The following is a 16,139-nucleotide window of genomic DNA, read 5'->3' as shown; positions in this document are numbered from 1 at the left end:
AGGCAAATGCTCTGCCTGCTGTGCTGTTGCTCTGGTCTCTCCAAACTACTTAGAAATCACCACATGTACTGGATTACACTAGTTGTAGCTGCTTTAGGCAGTTAAAATGTTTTCTTCAGTCATACCACATCTCAAGTATTTTTTTTTTTATTAGAAATTCTGATAGGTTAATTGATTTAGAGAGGCAGAGCTGTGAGGAAGTCTTGTAATGTGTGGATGAAAATGCAACCAATGCCACATAATGATATGTTTGTTTTTCCTTTGCAGCCTACATGAAACAGATATTCACAAGGAGGATCACCAATTAGAACCCATTTATAGGTCAGAAACATTCTTAGACAGAGACTACTGTGTGTCCCAAGGCACCAGTTATAATTACCTTGACCCAAACTACTTTCCAGCAAACAGATGACATGGGAGAAAACATTATATATTAGTCCTCTTCAACACATAGCAATGATATCATTGTGAATTATGTGCACAGTTTGGAAAGATTCTCTGCTTTCCCTGAAATGACACTCACAGCATGACCGCTTCCTGAGTGTTCTCGTCAAGTCCAGCTCTGCACCGTTGTGGCTCTAGATCACTGTTCAGCAGCTGAACATTTCTGGTGAGCAAAGGGTTTCCCTGGTGAATTTCCCACCGCCACCTCAAAAGAAGTCTTTTAGGTGGTGATCTTAAATGGGTGAGGTGGAAACGAGAGCACACATTCAAGAGAGAGTAAATTCCAAAGGTTTCAGAGAACTTGCATAAATATGAGAAGACAAAAGTATTTACATTAAAACAGTTTAGTAGCTTTCAGTTTTGTGAAAATAGTTTTCAGCACAGAAACTGACTTCTTTAGACAAAGTTTTAACCAATGATGGTGTTTGCTTCTAGGATATACACTTTAAAAGAACTCACTGTCCCAGTGGTGGCCACTGAATGGCCTTAGTAAATTGGAGCTGCTTAACCATATTGATGTCTAATTTTTTTTTTTTAACCACAATGAACTGTCCTTATTACCAACAAGTGAAGCACTACAGGAGGCAACTATTTGCTTCCTTAACCAGCTCATGGTGTGTGAATGTTATAAAATTGTCACTCAGATATATTTTTTAAATGTAATGTTATATAAGATGATCATGTGATGTGTACAAAATATGGTGAAAAGTGCCAGTGGTAGTAACTGTGTAAAATCTCTAATTCACAACATTAATTTCTTTAAAATACACAGCCTTCTGCCTCTGTATTTGGAGTTGTGGGTGCAACTCATCAAAGAAAACTGCCTAATATAAAAATCATATATATGGTAATAATTTCCCTCTTTTGTAGTCTGCACAAGATCCATAAAAGATTGTATTTTTATTACTATTTAAACAAGTGATTAAATTTAGTCTGCGCAGTGAGCAAGAGTTCACATGCATTCTTTTATACTGCTGGATTTTGTTGTGCATCATTTAAAAACATTTTGTATGTTTCTTCTTATCTGTGTATACAGTATGTTCTTGAATAATGTTCATTTGTCAGGAGAACTGTGAGAAATAAACTTATGTGGATACTGTCTGTTTATATTATAGAATGCTTGTTGTGACTTCCTTTTTAGTTAAATTTTGAATTTTTTACTAGTGTTGAAACCAAAAACTTTTTTTTTAAGGTTTTGCTTTACTGAGTCCTTTGAAGAGTAAGGACTATATTATGGAAAAGAGGGTGAACTTCAGAAGCTCTCCCTGTAAGACTATAATTTTCATTCACTCTGGGCTGAAGCAGTAAATCAGACTGTGTTAGAAGAAAGGAACACATACCACAAATAAAATAGGTCATCACAAAAAAAATCTCTGTAGTCCCTGGAAATTATTTACTATTAGGAAAGACTATAAATATTCTAAGGTTTATTATACGGACTCAAATTTAGAGTTGGCTCTTTTCTTCAATTTTAAATTAGGGGAACATTATTTACTTGTCCTCTTCAATACATTGGAGGGTACTAAAATCATACCCTGAATTTTTTTAATTGAGAAGAATAATATAATTTTAGATATATGAATATAAAAATTTTAAAGTAATATATTTATTAGAGGTTAGCAGTGATAATGATAAAATTGAATCCTTTTTGAAAGAAAAGGAAATGAATTTAAGCTTAATTCCTTACCTTAGAATTATTTTAGTATTCTGACATTTGCCAGAAGATTTGCCTTCCATAGCAGTTACAGTTGCACTTGAATGGTAACTTCAGTGTACGTCTAGTAATGTTTATTTTTAGAGAACAATTCAGGGCCACTAAAAAATAATATTGAGTATTAATTGGAAGAGGTTAATGATACAGTTGTTATATAAACAATAGACAAATACACTTAAATCTATATTTCATGGACAAAAGATTTTAATAATTTTGCTTGACACAGGATTGCTTGCTGTTTAAGATGCAGTTACTTTGCATTTTTCAGCTCCAGGCAAATAGTCCTCATGACTTTAAAGGTTCCTGATGTGTAGTACTAGCAGTTATGTGGTATTTTAAGTTGAGGACTGAAGGAAGTGGGCAGGGCTATCATTTCCAAGTAGGCCTTCCACCTCCTATAAAATGTCATCCTAACCCCACTTCTTAAAGCATTGCTTCCTAAGTGCTATTCGGTAGGTCAGATATATTTCCAGAAGTAATCCTCAAGATCAGAAATGAAGGAACTTTTATTGTTTCTGCTTCACATCTTTCCAGCTGTGCTCAGGCCACCAGTGCTAACACCCATTGGTGCTAGGGAGGCCATACAGTGAATGGGCCCCGAGCTGCCAGGCTTGTGCTCTAGCTCAGGAAACTGTGGGGCCACAGTTGGAAAAAGGTTGAGAAACACTGCTCTAGTCCTTTTTGTACTATCTACTGAAGGAATCACTAGTGATACTTGAAACCACTGGTCTTACATTTAGGCAGAAGAGGTCACAATTGGTGTTATATATTAGTAACACTAGGGATCACCAATGCAATGTTGACTATGTCCCAGAAAGCATAGAGTAAAAAAGTCAATTCTTAAAACTGAATGACAAAAGTTTATTTTCCTGATTTCTTATGAGGAAATCTAGTCAAGAGAAGTTACATAACCTGCTCATGGTCATATAAATAGGATGGTGGTGGTACTTTAAATTTGGTGGATTTTTAACCTGACAGATTAGTGCAGAGTCAGCATCTGCTTCACTATCATATTTTCTGAGCCAGAATATTCCTTTCCAGTCAGGTGTCACTGAAGGGATAGAGGTGGAGGTGTGGAGGGGTTGCTTCTTAGTCCTTTTTTCCTGTGTGGTGTGTTCCTAGAGTATGAATCCGAGCATATATCTAGGTTTATTGCACAGAATAAAGAAGCATGGCTGTACATGAGGGAAAGGCACCAGAAAGGTCTTTCCTCAGTGAACAAGAACAACACAACGTACAGATTCTAAGTTGACAGCAAATGTGCTGTCATGAGGGTTTAGGCAAAGTTGAGACTGGCTGTGTCTCCTGACTCAGGTACTTATTTCCAAGCATACTTGGTGCCGCTTAAGACCTGATAGTATGCCTTGTCTATTTTCCTCTCTTTCCTTTTGTTGAAATTGATTACAGAATGCAACAATTACTGAGGTCTATGAGGACATTAAAAAAATATATATTTTTAGAGGCCCCACCTCGCTGTGCTGGGAGTGGTGACCTGGGGCCACTCCTAGTAATGCTCAGCCCCATGGTGCAGGCCTGAAGTGCTCAGGCCTGGTGGTGCTTGGGGACTACCAGGGCCACCTTTGGCGGTGCTAGTGGGAGGGGGGCATATGCAGTGCCAGGGAATCAGTCTCAGGACTTTGCATGTAGTAAGCATGTGCTCTGCCACTGAGCTATCTCCATCGCTGCAATATTTTTTATTTCTTAAAAGAAGTAGAGAAAATAGGCCATCACATGTAGTAAGGCTACTTTTTTAATTTTTGCGTGTGAAATTTATTTTCTGTCATAAATATAGCATGTTAAACTTATTGGAGGTAAGCTTGAAGACCTTCGTTCTAGTTGCACTATATAATAAGTTGTCAGATAACAAGTCGGTTTTTCCCACAAGGTTATGGAGGCATTGCTCTTTTAGGCTGTAAAGTGTTTTTTTTTTTTAACCTTGATGTAGAAAATGTGCCCTGTGATCAAAACAAAGGTAGCTTTTTTTTTTTTTACCCATTTGGATAGCTGATTAAATAGATTTTTGAGAATGGGCGTCATCATATTCAGCTCCATAAGACCAGAGAACATCTATATCTGTCTATATACCTATATGACTGGGCTCTTCTTGGTCTTAGTAGATTCTCAATAAATATTTGTTAGTAACTTGCCCATTTTCTTTTTGTGATTTATACTTTTTCCCTAGGAAGTTGGGAGATCCTACCTCTCCCAGAGTTATCCTAGGGATAACTCTCTGTTATCCTTAAAGGACGTTTATTAGGATATCTCCTCTGCATGGCTCTGACAGGACTGTAAGAATTGCGGCTTACTTACCTGTGCTTCAGCTATGAGTGGTTAAGAAAGTTTTGGTTCTCTTTCGGGGACCCTCTTTATGTATACCATCCATGTATACTCGTGCTTTAATCATATTTTTAGAGTGATATAATAGAATACAAGAGTGGAAATTCCGAATTCTAGTTCAAACTATGGAAGTGAGTGAAGTACACAATAAATGTTGACATAGCCACTTTTTGTTGAGTACTAGGTATAAGTAAGCGATTTACATGTGTTATTTACTCTTCAGCACCTCTACTGTTATAATCATCACTGTACAGATGAGCAAATGAGGATTCAGAGAATTTAAATGTTGCCTTTGTATGGGATTGGAGATACAAAGCATTGTACTTAATGGAACTTGTTGTTTGATGCAGAATACCAGCAATAAGCAAGTTAATTAAAAATACTTTAATTTTAGACAGGTAGGTGCTCTCAAGAAAGATAATGATGAAAGAGTGGGAACCAGTTTTTGCTAGTTCAGTTGGAAAAGTGAAAGGAGACCTCAATAACAAGTAAAATTTGAACAGAGATCTGAATGGGGTAAGGGAATCCCCCAGTGGGGTAGCTGTGCAGATAGTCTAGAAGATGCAGAAAGTAAGCAATAGAAAATCCCTAATTCAAGAATTTGAATTTTCCTGATAACGTTAGAAGTGTCAGTATAAGAGTCAGAGAGGTCCAAGGGTTATTACACATGTTTGGTCCCAGTTCTATCCCTGGCACTGCATACAGACCCCCAAGCACTGCAAAGGGTGAACCGTGAGCACCTCTGGGTGGGCCCAAACCCTCATTCCCACCCTTTCCCCAAAGAAAAAAGAGTGCCAGTGTAGCTAAAGCCAAATGAACTGAAGGAGAGTGGTAGTTGTTTGAGTGAGAGAGTACGAAGTACGTATGGTGTGCTGTCAGCTCGAAGGTTGACTATTGTAAAGGAGTTTGGATTGCTGTGGTGTGTTCCACAAAGTCTTCAAAGCAGAGACATTTAAGGTTCCTTGTGACTCTGAAGTAATGATGCCATATCAAACTGATAATCAGTAGTGTGTCTAAGCAGTTCTATAGAAGACTTTATTTACACCTCTTCCTGGGTAAAGCTATTTACCTCTGCTGAACTACAAGAGGGCTGTCAGCTACAGTCATGAAAGTCACGGCTGGGCGTGTGTACTGCCCTGCTATCCCATCTCCTTTAGCCAAGCTGTTAAAGCTCTGGTTGGCATAGACTGTTTGCCAGTATGTAGTATGTGTTAAACCCCACACTGGGTCACTTTGTGTATGTGTGTGTGTTGTTCTTAGTACAACTGACAATATTCATCCTGTAACTTTTTCTAATTTGCTCAAATACTTACGAGGCTGCCCTATAGAGAATAACAACTTGGGGCAGTTAAAAACGATGTGAGTTGTAGGAAAATGCCCCTTTTTGTTAATTAGAGGCATAAATGTAACCAAAGAAATTTAATTTCTTCTTTAGCAAACACTGATATTTCTGTTTAAGAATGACTGCTAGAGAAAAAGGAAATATGAAAATTACCATGTATTTTGGGTACTCTGAAAGTTCTCTCTGTAACAGCTCAAAACTAATCTATGCCCCAAATTAAAACCATATGAGCATTCATAAATCTCAGCTATTACTGTGTTTGCTTCTAATTCTGTTTGGAATAAGGCTTCAATTGCTTCCAGAATGATGTGAATTGCAAATAAATAGAAAAAGCTATTCTGTGTTCCATTTATTTTATTTGTATATATCCATTTCAAGGGGTGGGGGGAATGGCTTAAAAAATACAGTTCTGTCCCAGAAATGGCTCCTCTGCACAACCACTGAAGAAACAGAAGAATCATGCAGGCTGAAAACTGATTTTTGTAGTGACTGAATGAAAGATGCAGTAATTCCTGTAGAATATGTAAGATTTGGCAACTGATAACACAAATGAGAACCCAACCTCACTGGTCTGATGCAAGGAGATACAAAAAGCAAAGTTGGAATCTTAAACATCGCCTACTGACATGCCCCTCCACACCCACGTCAGTTTTGCTACTGTTTCATATTCCTTATATGTTTGGTAACAAGAATAATCATCATTTGAAGTGGACACTTAAAGTTGGTATTTGAAAAGTGAGTGCAATAACAAATCTTAGGATTTTATTTAACATTTGGTATTAATTTATAATTGCTGAACTGGCAGCACCAACCATGCCTAGGAAAAAAACTACAGTAGACAACTCCCATTATTCTCTTAGCTGTTAGAATAGTTTTCTGAGAAGCCAGTCTCAAAAGTGATGTTATTGGTGAGTTGGTCTGGGTTTTGCTCTCGCGGAATATATAATTTCATATTAAATGTTTCTTTTCAGATCTTAAGTTTCTTAAAACAACATTATCAGCTCAATTTCTCTGGTTACAGAGGTAGAGCTACCAGAGGAACATGCCCGTCTCCCACTACTCAAGTCCTCTGTCAGGCAATAGCATGTCTTGGGGAGCAAGGAAGCTGTGATGGGGGAGTTAAGCCCACTCCCTATTTGATAAGCCGAAAACCAAATGTTCAAGCTCTAGCAAACCCTGAGGGCAAAACTGACATTGACTGGCACATTGCATAGCTGCTTACATACTAACTTAGCTATGAGTGCAGCCTCTACAATGGAAGAGTGTGTACTGTGAGTGCAGACAGCACTTTGAATCATGAAGAAAAGGCTGGAAAGTACCAATGATACCATGCGTGGTTCCAGACACCCCTCAAATAGTTCAAGCTGGGAGTAAATAACTTCAGGATAGGGGTGGGTGGGGCTGACACAAAAGGGTTAAGGTTTAACACTGTTAAGGGACAAGCCTCAGTATGTATTTTTTCTGTCTCCAGTCTTCTTTACATGCAGTATTGCCTTCAGAAAATAGAGTCAATAGCTTTGCAGAGTTGAAGAAAGACTTCTTCTGGTGTTCCTTCTGCATTTACCTGTATTGAAAAAAAGAGAGCAAGTCTTCAGAAATGTTAGGCTATTTTAGAGATTAAGTTTGAATTTTCTTTAAAAATTTCTCTTCTAAAGCCCTCCCTTTATAAGGACATATTATGTGGTTTAAGTACCAGGTGCTTAGACGACAGTAGATTATCACATTATCACATAACAGAATGATCAGAACCCACAATGCTGGGTATGATCAATTCTTGGTCTTGGCTGATGGTTATGCAAAATGGCATAATCACGCCGGAAGACAGGTTGGTAGTTTCTTAGAAAATTAACCTTGTAGCATACATTTCAACAGTTGTGCTTCTTGTTACATACCAAAAGGACAAAACTTAAATGTTCACACCAAATCCTGCACAAGGAGGATGTTAGATATTCCACATAGAGTGGAACTTTATTCAGCATTCGAACTGAGCTATCAAGATGTTTAAGACAGTAAAATATGAAGTAAAATACTCATCATTGGAAAGGTCTTTTTCTGGCAGATGGTGGTTTGGGCTGTTTAGGGTGGCTCCTGGCTTGTATTCAGAGACGATCCCTGCAAGTGCTGGGTGTAGTACTGGGGAGTGAACTGGGGCTGACTGCCCACAGGCATGCACTCCCGCCCACTGAGCTAGCTCAGTATATATTTTGAATAACCAAAACTACGGAGACAGTAGAAAGACCAAGAGTTCCAAAGGAGGGAAGAATGACTAGGCAGAACCTGAGGTTTATAGTAACTGAAAGTATTCTTTATGAAACTATAACAGTAGGAAATGCTGTGGATGTGTCAAAAGCTATAGAATGAACTCTTAAACTGAACTTGGGAGTAGACAATATATTGATACAGTGATAAGACAAATGTACTATTCTTGTGTAGGATATTGTAGGATTTTTTTTTTTTTATAACACATCAGTGTTCAGGGCTTCTGGTTCTGCACTCAGGGATAAGTAATTTTTGGTGGTGCTTAGGGGACCATATGCGGTGCCAGGGGTTGAACCTGGGTTGGCTGTATGCAAGACAAACATCCTTCCTGTTATACTATCTCTCTGGCCCCCTGTAAGAGAATTTTTCTTCTATAAGATGTATGATACTCTGCTAAGTTTTGCTTTGAAAGTAAGTAGTACCCCCGACCCCTAAAATTTATTTAAAACAAGACTAGGTGTCCTGTTGTACTTTGTTAGGGGTCATGGAAAGACTGGAGGTAGGGGGTTGAGATTTCTTAGTCTTTGGCAGGGGTGGTTGAAGCAGAGTAGAAATGGCAGACGTGGGAAGTTGAGATGGGGTATAAAAGCAAAAGTTGGGACATCAACCTGCAAATTTGCTAAAAGTTGAGTAAGATGAGACTTGATAACGCCATTGGCAATGGACCAAACACAGCATGGAAACACATTTCTTGCACAAAAAGGCACTAATCATTCTCTCAAAATGTCTAACACACAATGGTTAGGATTCATCTCACCCCGAATGTAACAAAACACCAACAGGAATCAGTGGCCTGGTAATCAGGGAAGCAGTAGAAGAGATTGAGCTTGCAAATGCAGCTTCTTCACCTTCATCTTTAGAGATGTTCCATTTGGCAGGTTTGGCCCAGATATTCATATTTAACAAATTCTCTAGGTGATTTTCCCCCAATTTTAATTTTTCTAAAGTTCTTGATTTATTACATTCAGTATTCCAACACCAATCCCACCACCATCGCGTCTTCCCACCACCATTATTTCCAACTTTCTCAACCACCCCTCAAGCCTGCCCCTATAGCAGGCCCTGAATTATTTACTTCATATTGTTGTTAAAATTAAGATGAGCAAAAAATCTTTCCTTAGAAGAAAGTGTGTGGATATTGTTGTGTCTTACCCCGGAGCCATTAAACTTCAGGTGATTTTGAGTAGAGGCACCTTTAAGCGCAATTGAGAAACATGGGAGGGTTTCTTCAACAACTGTTGCCTACTTGTCTATATATGTGCAAGCTTACTTACACATATATAGACAAGTACACAACTAAGGAACATCACTGGCTCTGATGACAGAAGTCTTGAAAAAGGTGCAGAGCCAGATAGCTGAGCAGGTAGAATGTTTGCCTTGCATGTGCCTGATCCGGGTTTGATCCCCAGCACCCCATAAGGACCTCTGAGCCACCAGGACTGATCCTTGAGCTCAGATCCCTGAGTGGCCCAAAAGCCAAAAAAAAAAGGAAAGGGACTAGGGATATAGCTTAATGGTGCCTGAATGTGAGGTCTGACATGCCCTGAGGTCCCAGCATCAAAATTAACTTAAAACTTGGAGGTGTAAGTATACCAGAAAATATTTGTGGAAACACTGTTGGTAATAGCCCTAAACTAGAAAAATTTTGAAAGTCCACCAGTGGTAGATGGATAAATTGTGGCAGTCATATAATGGAATACTATAGTGCTGGAGTGATAGCACAGCGGGTAGGGCATTTACCTTGTGTGGCCAACCTGGGTTCGATTCCTCTGTCCCTCTCAGAGAGCCTGGCAAGCTACCGAGAGTATCCCGCCTGCATGGCAGAGCCTGGCAAGCTATCCGTGTTGTATTCGATATGCCAAAAACAGTAACAAGTCTCACAATGGAGATGTTACTGGTGCCCGCTTGAGCAAATTGATGAACAATGGGATGACAGTGTTACAGTGCTATCGTGATGAAACGAAATCAGATACAACCATACTTAATAATTTGGGTTAATTTACAAAGTTGAATTAGAGAAATTTCAAAAGAATACGCACACAATTCATGATTCAGTTCATAATTGAATCCAGTAAGCCTAGATTAGGAATCCATACATAAATGATAGCAGCAGCAAGGGAGCGATGGTTGCTAGTCAGAATAGTGTAGGGAGAGGAAGGCTAAATGTGATGAGGAGAGATACCTAAGATTCTAGAATTCTCTACTAATTTTTCTCCTACATGGTGATTGCTTGGTGTTCATCTTATTATTCCTTAAGCAGTGTATATATTCTCTGCATTTGTGTGTGCATTCTTGTATTTATGATACATTCCAAAATAAATGAAAAACAAGACTTAAAAAGGTTTGTCGCTCCATCCTACCCTAACAAAATGTATTAACAGCAATTGTAAAGGACAAATCTTGCAGAAGAGTCAGAGAGTAATAGTCTGTCCCAGCTAGAGGCTCTGCACCTTGGGAGCAGGCATTTTGCCATGTTTGTGTTCCCCCATGTATTTATTTATTTATTTATTTATTTATTTGCTTTTTGGGTCACACCCAGCGATGCTCAGGGGTTACTCCTGGCTTTGCACTCAGGAATTACTCCTGGCGCTGCTTGGGGGACCATATGGAATGCCGGGGATCGAACCCGGGTCGGCCGCGTGCAAGGCAAACGCCCTACCCGCTGTGCTATCGCTCCGGCCCCCATATATTTCTTATTGTTTTACCTCTCCTTTACTTTGCTTTCAACCAACACACATTCCCTAGGTTCCAGCAATGTGTGATGTGTTGGCAATACCCAGCTGAAGAGTCTGTGTTCTCAAATTGCCAAGGCTAAAGAGTAATATTGGCAGAGCAGAGAAACCTGAGCAAAAGGAATCATTGTCATTGAAAAAAATGACAATCACTAAGAGAGCATGAGTGCATTTTAAATATCCAGTTAATCCTAACAATGGTCTTAAAAGACACTCCTTTTTTCACAGAGGATGAAACTGAAGCTCTGAAACGTTTTCAATTTTTAAGTACTTAAGTCATATAGCTAAGTGACTTGGCAAAAACTAGTTCAAGGGCTGGAGCCATAGGTACTGAGGGTAGGACGTTTGCCTTGCATGCAGCCAACCTGGGTTTGATTCCCAGCATCCCATATGATCCTTTGAGCACTGCCAGGAGTAATTCCTGAGTGCAGAGCCAAGAGTAACATCGCTGGGTCTGACCCAAAAAGCCCCCCACCCACCCACCCCCCAAAAATTGGTTCAAACCCAGGTTTCACTTCCAAAGTTCTTGCACTTGTCAACTACATTGTATTACCCCCATTAGTTCAAATGGTTGGATGGTTGAGTCTAATACAAGGAATGAAGCTGAAATTGTAAGTAGATGTCTTTATCTTGGTGTCTAATGTTTGTCTAATGTGCCCTTGTCAGAAAACATTTCCCCAAGTATACAATGGCTCCTCCCCAGGAGAAGTAACTTAAAAGACTAGGGGACTGATCTGACTCACCTTTGTTTGCACAAATATTCTCATATTACTTGAACATCTGAGGATGACTTCCATTTAGTTTTACTGCTGCTTTTGGGCAGACCCAAACTATGTTCTGGGATCTCTCATCTCACATGGTGTACGAGATTTTACACTCTTCCCCTTTGCTCTTCTCTATATCTTGCTGACCTCTACTATTTGCCTTGAATTGCATACTGATGATTACTGGATAGCAAAACCTTCCATTATTGAGTCTAAGGGGAATACCTTTTAAAGGGCTGATGTTCAACAGATTTCTTTTTCCAGACACAAAAACAGGATGCAAGAAGCCAGCATGGAACCCATTAGAACATGAAAGCCATAAATCTCAGCAACCACAATGGCAAGATTAGCCTGTATGCTTGCCTCTCAGGATATTTGGCTTATTTTTGTTCCCTTGAGAAGAGGCCCAGATGTTTGCTTATAGAAACTCAACAAAATACTCCCTAGTAGGATGCAGGTACATCTAAACTCTAAAAAGAAATTATCCCCAGACTAACTTAGGGGCCCAAGTCACAAAGGTAGCATCTCACATGTGAAGACCCCACAGGCAAGAAAGGGCATATAGAGCCAGACAAAGCTAGCTCTGGAGTGAACATCCTCTTGCCCCTTCTCTGCAAACATCCTGTTTTCTTAAACTTTCCTATGCGTATAATTCAGTAACATCTTTCACAAATGCATGCACCTGCCTCACCCTCAATAGACTCATTCTGAGAAATTGGGGGTAGGGGAGAAATTGGGTTACACCCAGTGTTGCTCAGAGGATAACCTCCGGTCTGTGCTCAAGTGTGATTTCTGGTTGCAGAGCCAGAAGTAAGCCCTGACAGCCACTGGGTGTGACTCAAAACCAAAAACAAAACCATAAAAACCAAAAAGATAAAACCCTAATTCCCTGCCCCCCGCCCTTCCCCACACCACCACCAAAAACCCCAGTAACCGAGTCTGAAGAGACAGGTTAGGAGATAGGAAAGGTACTTTCTTTGCATGTGGTTACCTGTGTCATAACTAGTTTGAATCCCCGGCACCACATATGGTCCCCTGAACACTGTGAGGTGTGGCCCCTAAACCCCTCTCCCCACAAAAACAGGAACTCAAATAAGGGCTTGTTTGAGAATCAAGGGCTAATGAGCACAAGTGTCCAAAGGGCAATACTTGCTGTTTTCTAAGGGTTGGGAGGTGGAAGCTTTTCAAGGAAATCATGACAATCTGGCCAAGTTGTAGTTTTAGAGGAAAGTGAGGGCTGGCTGCAGTACTGAGTCATAACCCCTGCACCCCCAACACATACACACACACACACACACACACACACACACACACACACACACACACACACCAGTGTTAGCTGGACTATTTGGACTATTTCCCTGTTTTCTATTTCCATCCCACACCTCCCTCCTTGTTTTGCTTTGTGGCTTAAATACAGGGATTTGTTTATTTAATTAAATACAAGAAAGCTTCTCATTGCCACCCAGCCAGTCACGTGCTGTGGTCTGCCTTTGCATAGTTCAGGGACGTGAGGGGATTTAAAGACAAAATCAAATAACCAGGCTTTCTAGATGGAAAAAGCAGCCTTTGATTCTGGGTGAATGGGAAATCTCTGCAGCAACCTGGCATCCTCATTAGGTTCAAGATCCAAAGTTTTGAGCATAAAATCCAAGAGAAGTAATGAGCAGGGAGGTAGCTGCTTTTTGCTTATGGAAGTGTGTTCGCTCATCGACTGCCCTTGGAGATTACTTTTACAGAACAGTAAGTGCCTTTTAGATTTTCATATATAACTAACTCAAAGGTAAGAAAAAGAACTTACTCAGTGCCGTCTGAGTGATAGGAATTATTCTCAGTATTCATAACTTCATTTGATTTACACAAGTTAATGAACCCTTTGTGAAGAGGTAGAAGAAAAATTTTTGTTTTGTTTTGGGGCTACACCTGGAGATGCTGAAGGGTCACTCTTAGCTCTGCACTCAGGAGTCACTCCTGGCAGTGCTCAGGGGACCCTAGGGATCCAACCCAGGTCGGACATGTGCAAGGCAAGTGCCCTACCCACTGTACTATCTCTCTGGCCCCATAGAAAAGAATTCTAATAAGCAAATAGATTGCTCTGTGTGTAGTAATTGTGCAAACTTGAAAATAAGATGGATTGCACCATGCTTTACATAAGTTTTCCTTTCATAATCAATGCTTAAAACAAGAACTTACACAAGTCCTCTCTCCCCAGAAACAGTAAAAATTCCTAACTTTTTTTCCTTTGAAAGTATTGGGTTACAATTCAACAGTCAGAATGTAAGAAGTTTTAATGTAGTTTATTTCAGAGAAAACTAAGTAGATTGTATTTTGAAGATTGAACTTACCTTTCTAGGTCTGAAACGATATAAAATCTTCCAGTAAACAATCCTTGAGCAGATAGAAAATGTTTGTGTGGGTTCCCACCTCCCCCCTTTTTTAAAAAAATAAAAAAGTTATGAGTGGAAAAATAATGTCTAATGAATTTTCAAGGTTTCACCTGACTTCTTGAAGGAGCAGTGGAACAGTTAGCGTTAATATTTCTGCTCTGCAGCCAGTGGAATAATCTGCTAAATCAGGAAGGACAGTCACCGCTTAGGGAACTGCACATTTTTGCGTCTACCCTCTCCCTCCAGCCCTGTGCAACTGTAAACCAAAAGACCTTTGCCTGGCTTAAACACTGTCCAAGTCTGATGTTTTCCCTGCATTTCCCCAGATCGTTCAAAGGTTGCTGGGTTTTTAGTTTTGTTTTCCACGTATTGGCATCATGAGGCTTTTGGGGTTAAATAAATCCAAGCCCTCGCAGAGTGGTTTAGGTGCTTCTTTCTCTTCTAATCTCAAGCTCTGCAACCAGAGGCAGCTGCTCCACCGGGAGCCCCTCCCTGAGTTCAGGCAGCACCTGTGCCGCGTGGGGCCCAGCATTTGATACTTTTCTCAGAAGTGAAGCGTTCTTGGGTGTCATCCAGTGCACAAAGCTGTTCAGACTCCATACTTTTACTCATTGTTAAAGTCACAGAAAAGGAGGCGAATTCTGTCACCTTCCTCTGGGAGCTTGAAGGCAAGCTTTAGTGACAACACCAGCCAGTATCAACAAGGGGGATTTATAAACTGCCTAGTAACAGCATATGCTGATGCAGGCCTTCCTGAAGTATGAGCTGAGCTCTTTGTTCATTTAAAATGTTATGTAGGGGCCAGAGCGATAAGCACAGCGGGTAGGGCATTTGCCTTGCACGCAGCCAACCCAGGTTTGAATCCCAGCATCCCATATGGTCCCCTGAGCACTGCCAGGGCTGATTCCTGAGTGCAGAGCCAGGAGTAACCCCTGTGCATCGCTGGGTGTGACCCAAAAAGCAAAAAAAAAATAGTTATGTAGCAGGGCTGGAGAGACAGTACAGCTAGTAGGGTGCTTGCCTTGCACATGGTGGACCTGGTATCCCATATGGTATCCCTGAGCACTGTCAGGAGTGATTCCTGGGTTTAGAGCCAGGAGAAACCTCTCAGCATCACCAGGGGTGCCCCCCAAACAAAAAAATATAAAAAATAAAACAATAAAATAAAATGTTATGTGGGACACTGACGTGATGCTGCTCAAGTGACAGTATGTGGGATGCCCTGAGTTCAATCCTCAGCACCTGAGGTCCCCTTCCCCCTGCAGCACCCTTTTCTTTGCACCCTGGTGGTCCCCAGGATACCTCTATTTAAAAAGTGATAATTTTAATTTGTAATTGCTACTAAACACTGTTACATGGGATATATGTTTTTCTTATCTTTTAAAAAAATTATTTTATTTTATATTTTATAATTTTACGCTCCTCATCTGATTGTCCACATGGTACTAACAGGAGAGCTTGGATGGGGAACAGACAGCATCTTCCTGCTTCTCCACTGAAGTGCTCCTTCAGATTGAATCATTTTGATAGGTTCATATCTTTTGTTTCTACCTCATGTATTCTTCTTTTTCTTTTCCTATACATATGTCACGGCAGAGCCTGGCAAGCTCCCTGTGGCGCATTCGATATGCCAAAAACAGTAACAATGATGGGTCTCATCCCACTGACCCTGAAAGAGCCTCCAATACGACACTGTTGGGAAGGACGAGTAAGGAGAGGCTGATAAAATCTCAGGGCTGGGACGAATGGAGACATTACTAGTGCCCGCTCGAGTAAATCAATGAACAATGGGATGACAGTGATACAGTGATAATTTTATGATATATATAAATATATTTATATAAATATATATGTTTATTATCATTTAATCACTGTGGGTGCACAGTTTCAAAGTTGTTCATGATTGGGTTTCAGTCATACAATGTTCCAACATCTGTCCTTTCACCAGTGTACATTTTGCAACAGCAGTGGACTCAGTTTCCTTTCTGTAACCCCCCCTCCATGGCAAGCACTTTTCTTCTCTCTCTCTCTCACGCTCTCTAACTCTCTCACTCTCTCTCTCGCTTTCTCTCAGTCTCTCACTCTCTCTTGCTCTCTCTCACTCTCGCTCTCTCTCTTACTCTCTCTCACTCTCTCACTCTCTCTCGCTCTCGCTCTCTC

The 16,139-nt window shown here is 40.3% G+C and overlaps 2 protein-coding genes across 8 annotated transcripts in view; one reads left to right on the top strand and one right to left on the bottom strand.

Moving 5' to 3' along the window:
• ZZZ3 (zinc finger ZZ-type containing 3) overlaps positions 1 to 6,173 on the top strand; it is a 70,569-nt gene extending 64,396 nt beyond the window's left edge. For all 6 annotated transcript variants that reach the window (XM_055140781.1, XM_055140780.1, XM_055140776.1 and 3 more), the window contains one exon: positions 268 to 6,173. In XM_055140781.1, the coding sequence (XP_054996756.1) occupies positions 268 to 412 (145 nt within the window). In that variant the 3' untranslated portion in view covers positions 413 to 6,173. The remainder of the gene's footprint in view (positions 1 to 267) is intronic.
• The window catches only part of AK5 (adenylate kinase 5), a 285,808-nt gene continuing 275,842 nt past the window's right edge, over positions 6,174 to 16,139 (bottom strand). For both annotated transcript variants that reach the window (XM_055140783.1, XM_055140782.1), the window contains exon 14: positions 6,174 to 7,401. In XM_055140783.1, coding sequence (XP_054996758.1) covers positions 7,333 to 7,401 — 69 coding nt within the window. In that variant the 3' untranslated portion in view covers positions 6,174 to 7,332. The remainder of the gene's footprint in view (positions 7,402 to 16,139) is intronic.

The sequence above is a fragment of the Sorex araneus genome, chromosome 5, assembly GCF_027595985.1.
Source record: "Sorex araneus isolate mSorAra2 chromosome 5, mSorAra2.pri, whole genome shotgun sequence".
In the NCBI taxonomy this organism is placed as follows: Eukaryota; Metazoa; Chordata; class Mammalia; order Eulipotyphla; family Soricidae; genus Sorex; species Sorex araneus.
The sequence above is the reverse complement of the archived record's forward strand: the minus strand, read 5'-3'. Positions and strand labels throughout refer to the sequence as shown.